Raw genomic sequence first — 7,788 nt, 5'->3', positions numbered from 1 at the left:
TGAGCGAGCTGCAGGGGTAGATAAAAAAAATTTTTTTAAATGTAAATATGTCAATCTATTGGCTGCACTGGACAAAGTGACATGATGCAGTGTGCCTGCATTTTCTCCGTGCATTTCTGCCCAGCACAAGTGCAACAGTGGGGCACCTCAGCCCCTAACACGTTGGACCAGGAAACAGATCCGAAATAGGACTTGGTTTGACTGAGGCAGATATAGATTTTGATGAAACTGGCTCGTGGCTGCACATGACAGACATCCCAGTTTGCAGTTTAAGTATGTGTCATATAGGCATGACAGCTGTGGCCTACAGCTAATCCCACCACTAGTTCATCTAGAGGAGCAAAAGCCATCATGCAGCAGTCATGAAATTTTTCATTTTATACTATTAGGAAAACATCATTTAGAAAACATGACACTATGACCGGGATTCCCCTAACTACTCAGGTGTGTTATCTGTTTCACCAAGTACAGAAAATCACTGGGTGCCGGGACACCTGCCAGAAAGTCTGACAAACTTATTACCCAAGTGAAAACAGATTGGCCATAATTTGGCAAGTACCCTCTTGTATCTACAGGTCATTAATTAAAGAATCTTCATTTCTGAAGAAAGAAAATGACATATGCACTACAGCTGGTTCATTGCCAGAGTGGCTGACAGATTAATTTTCCAACCAGAAGAAATAGTGCCCAGATTTGGCTTGTGTGAAGCCACCATGTGAACTCAATGAGCTGCATGTCAAGAATGTGGGTTAGAGATGGAAGGGATGGTGGTAACCCAACCATGGCCATCAACAGCGCTCAAGACCAAGGCTAAATACTTGATAAAGACTGTTTACTGTAGCCTACACGTGGCTTTCACACCTCTGCGGCCATGCAGTGCTGGAAAAAATTGAAAGTTGGAGCAGCCTCCTGATCACAAGTGGAAACAGCAGCGCATCTTGTACAAGATGAACACGGATGTTGTCACTGTAGCCCATTTCTACTTAAAAGCATATGCACGCATTAACTGAGAAGGACAGAAAAATCATCACAGCATAGGCCGACACAGCACCGAAACAACTGTCATCGTTTTAAACAGCTCTCTGACTCAAACTTGTGTCTTTGGACTTCAGGTAAAGCCATTCACTTATACACGCATGCAGCCTCTGACAGAAAAAAAAAAACAGCCCACAGAAACCATGCAGCAGGGTTTTCATCTTGCCCCGAAATCAGGCTGGATGTGAGGACAGCCGGAGGCAAATCCAAAAACCTGTTCCCACCTTAAAGACACTAGGTCGTGCAAAAAAAACATAATAGCATGACTCTGCTTATTGCACCCCACCCCTCCTCCTCCTCTCTGGTCTAAGGAACGCAGGACAAGCCCTTTTCCCCGCATTCAAGGCGTAGCGGCGCAAAATAATCTGAAGGACACCCCGCCTCCCCCCTTTCCCTCACCTGGCATATCGTCTTCAAAATCCATGTCGTCTTGTCCCTCGTCTTCATTACTCAGCGACCCCGGCATCTTTATCTCATAGCCCCCAAACCCCTTTTAGACTGAGAATACTGAAAGTTAACCCTCCAGACGCCGCAGCCCAGTCTCTTTCTTCACCCAAAAAGAAATGTATTCGTCGCTCAGTTAATTTTTTTTTTAATTTTTTTTTCGCAGTGAATCTCGGGCTCTCTCTCCAGGAGTAAAAAAAAAATTAAATAAAAATCATTTATTTTTTCCACTGATCTCTATCCAGGTCTTCCAGTCTGAAAAATAAGAAAGACAAAAATGGAACACACATGCCCAGATTGTGACGTCTGGTCTGTTGCCATGACGATGCATCCCATAATTTCACCCACAACTAGTTAGTCATGCTCTCCTAGTTACCACTTCAACTAGTAGTGTGCAAAAAAACACACCGTGCGGCATCGCCATGTGCCGCTAATAGGCGGATACTCTCCCGCGCCTGTCGCCTGCCCGTTTCCCTTTGGAAGTCCAGAGAATTGAGACAGAAACTTCTGCTGGTTTCTCGCACAGCTGCCTCACGATTCACTGTAACCTTTACTCTAAATATGAAGTGTGTCTGTAGGGGAGAAAAAACTGCTCTTTTTTTCCCTATCAAGTGAAAGTATTAATGCCAATTAATATTTTTTGGACTAATTCTCACCTTTCATCAACATCTAAAACATCAGGCAGAAATAAACAGACTCTATATTCGTTTCTTCATTTTACAAACTTTCGCCTTTTTTCCGGACAAAAAAGCCCCACACAAGTGCAGCGTAATGACTGCATGCTGAGAGGAGTCCTGACTGCCAGTGGTCTAACTGTTGTCAAGGTTACCACAGCTGTAACACAGGATGCCCCACAGAGAGCTCACCAGTGAGTATGGCTTTCAGCTTCGCTTACAATGTATTAAAATATACAAATCAGGAGCTGGAAGTGCACATCCATTGCACATGCTACATGGTTTCAGTGTGCCTAATTTATTTAAGCGTATTTATTATTTATATCCAGCGTAATAGTTTTGTTCATCTCTTTTTGGCTGATAGCATAGTGCACTTGCCTACATTTGCATTTTATTTTCATGTAATTAGTTTGCTGGTGCGGATTTCTGCACAAAGGGCACAAAAGGAAAAGAATTATAAAATTATTTTCTCGGACTTCCCAATTCAGACAAAGGTACCAAAAATAAATGTTTTCTTTTTTTTTTTTTTAATGGATAGTTTGAAAGTACCACTAGATGACCGCTTCATTTGGATTTTTGTTTAAATTATGCATCTAAATTATAAAAATTAAAAAATATATATAACAGAGCAGAGGATACAGTGTTATGTTCATAGCTCTGGTATGCATGTCCTTTCAAAATGTAAAAAAAAAAAAAAAAAAAAAAAGACAAATTTTTCTACTCTTTAGAAATTTTTTATTAAAAGTGGTGTTAGTTTTAATCTTCCTCTTCCTCCTCCTCATCCTGGTTGATCTGGAAGTAGCGCAGCTCGTAGCTCTCCTTGGTGTTGGCAACAACCCGCAACCAGTCCCTGAGGTTGTTCTTTTTCAGATACTTCTTGGTGAGATACTTCAGGTACCTGACAGAGAGGAGGGGATGGGGGCAAACAGCATAAACATTTTAGTGTATAATTAGCAAGTCATTTTCATTGACATATTCCTTGAGAACCTACACCCAGGTGTTTGCAAAATCTAGCCATTTCTTAAATTATGTTTGAATAAACATTGAATTGTTTAATCTAGTTTTGACCTCAAACGCACTTAAGTGTTCTGTATTCTGTGTTCTTTTAAAAATATTATTTGAAGCACAAATAGCATACTGTATGTCACTAAAATCTAGTAATTTGATGACAGATCCAGCTTACACTATGGTTAAATACATTACAAGATACACTAATACACTAATACCAACATCTCCTAGTTACCTTTTCCACTGGTCATATGAAGTGCTCAATTTAAGAATCAAAATGGTAGAGACACCCTCTGGTGGTGGTATTCTTAACACAATCTCATTGAAACATATATATATATATATATATATATATACTTATTTTTCAATTTTTGAAATGAGTTTATGCAAATAAATATTTCCAAATGCAGAATCCTAGAGGCATTTCTGGAGTCTGACCTAAACTTTCCTTCTCATTTCCACAACATAACAGATTTCCATCTGTCAGCTTAGAAGTATTGCTAGGATCAGATCTTTTCTTTAATTCCAGGACACTAAAACCCTTATTCATGCCTTTGTTTACAGCCATTCAGACTATTATAAATCCTTATCTGCTGGCCTGCCCCAGAAATCAATTGAATGAGTCCAGCTTGTCCAAAATACTGCTGCCAGGGTTCTCACAAGAACTAGGAAATATGATCATATTTCTCTATTGTTTTGGCGTTTGCCATCAGGGGGTCCTAAACTCTGGAACAATCTCCCACTGCAAATTAGATAAACAACCTCAATGTCTGCTTTTAAATGTCTACTAAAGACTTATTTTTATAGATTAGCTTTTAATTAGTTTTACATTGGCTTTTAATTTAGTCATTGTAGTTTGTCCCATGTATGTTCATCATCTTGTTTTTATATCTTCTCCCGTCTGCATAGTACTCTGTAAACTTGTTTTTGAAAAGTGCTATATAAATAAAGTTTATTAATTATTATTATTATTATTATTAGTTAGAACATAGCCATTGTTAATGATATTATTTTGACCTCTTTTTTTCCTACTGTATGTCAAAATGACTGATGTGAAAAAGGCTTCAATACACTCAGTGGCCATTTTTTTTTAGGTACGCCTGTACAATCCACAATCCGGTGCAAAAACACCTTTAAATATAATGCACACCACCACATTTAACTATGACCTCAATAATAAACATTTAATTGAATTTCACATTTCAAAAATGTGAACAAAAACTGGACATTATACACTTGGTGAAAAGTAGAATTTATGGCAGAGCTGTTGCACTGAATTGGAATAGATTTTACAGGTGTATAAAGAGGCCACAGAGTGCATGTTACGTATACATGTGCTTTTTAAGTAGTTCCTGGTGAAAGCATCTTTAATGTTTGTGCCATTGCCATTGCCATCCCATTATATTGGGCTGATGACATAAGCAGATTTCTTCGCAGAAGACTTCTCAACAACAACAAAAAAAAAAAATGTAAGGAAAGCCAAAACAAGCTGCATGGCTAGACACGACTATGAATATTTGGTTGAACTGCCCTTTAATTTGGAAACGCCACAAGACACTACCGGAAAGTTTTACGATACAAAGAAAAACTCGGTATTTTCAGAATGAATGAAGATACAACACTGACAAGTCTTATTTAAGGGTTTCTGAAGTAAAATCCTCATGTTACAGAGACTGTGCGGATTACATTGTGTATGGTTGCCAGCTATGCCAATAAAGTACGTCAGTTACATAAGATACGCATTATAAATCCCAGAGGCATCTTGTTTCTTTGCATTATGGTGGTTGCCTGTACAAAAGACAGGAATATAAAACTTCTATCAATGTGTGCAACTTATGAAGTTATATTACCACCTTACAACAAAGTAAAGACGGTGAACTCCACCTGGTGACTTAGTCCTCTCTGATAGGAGTTCTGTAGTGGCCAGTACACGTTATCCAGCTGCTTCAGGATTAAATCCCAACAGTATCCATATCATTGACTACATCAGATCATTAATAATTAGTATCGGCCCATTCACTGACTCGCAATTCATTACTCATCTTCAGAACAGTTACTACCTGTATTTAAGGAACAATATTCAAGCAGCCAGCCTGCTTCTTCAGAAGTGCTCATCAGACAGTTGAATAGCTATATGGCACACCGTAAACATTTTACAGCCTCATTTTTAGTCCGCAAAGGTGAGCACTCAGAGGACATTTCGGGCAGAGTATCACCATAATTTGTAATACATCAAATAAAGCTGTATTTGGTGTCTTCTCATTTTGTCGGGTGGTCTGTTACCTAACTGTTGTCAAAATGCCAATAATATTAAATGAAAATCACACTCCTAGATATTACATTTTTCAGTGGGATATTGCATTCTCCTCTCTTACACACAAAAGTGAAATAGATTACTTAGCTGCTCTGGGAAACTTGTACAAACATTTCTTCAAATTGGACATATCTGTTTGTCTATGGTAGAAAGTGCTGCATAGAGTGATCTAGCATTTCGTACATGACTGTGATAAGCAAAAAGATCATTTCCATCGACTGGTAAAAAATGACAGACAAGAGTCACACTATATTTTGTACCTCTTTGAGAAGGGAACTTCGGAGTTCACAGCAATTTTGCTCTTGCTCCTCTCAATGGACACCACACCACCACCAAGGTTTCCAGCTTTGCCGTTCACCTTGATGCGCTCCTGGAGAAACTGCTCCTGTAGTGGCAGAGGACACAGCAAGTCTCACACAACAGTTGGTATTCATAAGCATGTACACAGTTAGTACAAAGGGGGATATCAAAACGAAATGGTGTTATGTTAGATACGTTTCTAACCAGAACTGAAAGATGACAGATAGTGTTTGATAAGTTGTTAGTTTCCATTCTAAACCACATCGGGTTATTGTGTCTTTCAGTTTAACTGACTGTGAAAATCATCTCCAATGACTTGGGATTGATCCCACTGATTTGACAGCAGGGCTTGACACTCAGGGGTTTAGTCTAACAGCTGCTGCACACTGTTTAACAATATGTCACTTATGTCTGAACTGCTCTACTCACAAAGTTGGCTGCATCCATGATGCCATCTTCAACAGGGTGAGTGCAGTCCAGGGTGAACTTCAGGATCTGCTTCTTCCTTTTTCCACCCTGCTTCTTGACCACCTGCTTTTTCTGGCAGAGACGTAATATAAAGGTTAGTCAACCCCACATACATCATATCATGTTTAACTTCGAAACAGCTAAAAGGAAGCATTTCAATAATTTTCCAATTCTGTCGAGATCTCATGAGTGGCAAGTTGCCTCTAAACTTTATTTTACCAACAACACTTTGCGACAGAATTTTCACGTTAACTGCTGCTAGCTAACGTTAGCACTAACAGTTAGCCCAACGTGGTGTTCGCCGACACAGTAAACAAATCAAAATAAAAGTCTTAAACTGTCGTTGACTCATATATTTATAATCACGGATTATATACACTTCCGCGAGTGCGAAAGACAAGCTACAATATATTGCCTTTATGCAGTTTATTTGATCTTTTCACTACTCACAATCGGGGCCATGGTTGACACATTCAGCAAAAAGGAAGGGGGAAAGGTTGCGCAGGAACTATAATACCCGGCTGCAAAATCGATCGCATCGTTTCTTTCTCATCGAGTTCTCTGTAATCGATTAAGAAATTGTTATAAGGTAACTATTTACACTATTTAGCCTAACCCTTCAGCTGCGTAAATGCTAAATATATGAAACTAGATGTTATATATATATTTAAATAACAAGCATGATTATAACCATATTAGCATATTAGCATAAATAGGCTACTAACTATCCACATGTTTTTTATTTATTGGCCAACTACTGCCCAGTCAGTAAATTATCAACCTTATGGGTAAGCTAGTTTTTCACAAAAAGTTAGCTGTCCTTTTAACAGTAATGATTGTTAGATGTCTATGAGCTTTATTCAGTAATAATATTACAACTACAACAACTGCAAAACATTAGCCGAACAAACTGATCATAAATGAATGATAAACAACAGAACTCCGCGACAAGTGAGCAAATTCCATCCGCTGATGAGGGTCGTGAGTTTTCGAAAAAGGTAGTAAGTGGAACTTGAGTTATTATTTGGTCGTGGTTTATTTTCCATCCATATTTCCTAATCATTTTTAACACATTTTCTGGTAAGAATTATGTAGATTTGAACTAATTAAAGTTACCTATTTCTATAAACTGTTATAACTGCTATAACTTAACCTAGGGAATCAGTGCAGTACAGTTCAGCTCAAAATGAAAAATGTGACTACACATAAAATCAACACGTGTGGAGAATAGAGTTTCTTATAATAAATGAACTATGAATTAATGTTTACTTATGTTTAAACTGAGCAGTTTTTTACTTTAAAAGACACATCTACCAAATTACATAGTTCTTGTCAATAAAAAATAAATCAGTTTGAAATTATTAGAACATTGTGGATGTTTTTTCAGTTCTTTGCTCTTGAATTAGAGTGGGTCTCTATTTTTATATGACATAGAAATTATGTTATTGCTTTTATGCAACATAACAATACCAAGCTTAATGGTATGTAGCACTTTTAAAAAACAATCTTTACAAATGCCTAAAAAATAATGCTGTGTATGTCAAG

General features: G+C 38.0%; 1 protein-coding gene across 1 annotated transcript; it reads right to left on the bottom strand.

The window, feature by feature from the left end:
* Positions 1–2,876: 2,876 nt before the first annotated feature.
* LOC111233624 (60S ribosomal protein L22-like) lies at positions 2,877–6,745 on the bottom strand. Its single transcript, XM_022761483.1, has 4 exons — positions 6,694–6,745; positions 6,205–6,315; positions 5,736–5,860; positions 2,877–3,051 (listed from the first exon to the last, which is right to left on the bottom strand). Exons 1-4 carry the CDS (start codon positions 6,703–6,705, stop codon positions 2,910–2,912), a joined length of 390 nt encoding a protein of 129 aa, XP_022617204.1. The 5' UTR covers positions 6,706–6,745; the 3' UTR covers positions 2,877–2,909.
* Between the last annotated feature and the right edge of the window lie 1,043 nt (positions 6,746–7,788).

The sequence above is a fragment of the Seriola dumerili genome, unplaced genomic scaffold, assembly GCF_002260705.1.
Source record: "Seriola dumerili isolate Sdu_G_001 unplaced genomic scaffold, Sdu_1.0 BDQW01000409.1, whole genome shotgun sequence".
In the NCBI taxonomy this organism is placed as follows: Eukaryota; Metazoa; Chordata; class Actinopteri; order Carangiformes; family Carangidae; genus Seriola; species Seriola dumerili.
This window is presented reverse-complemented; position numbering and strand designations above follow the sequence as displayed.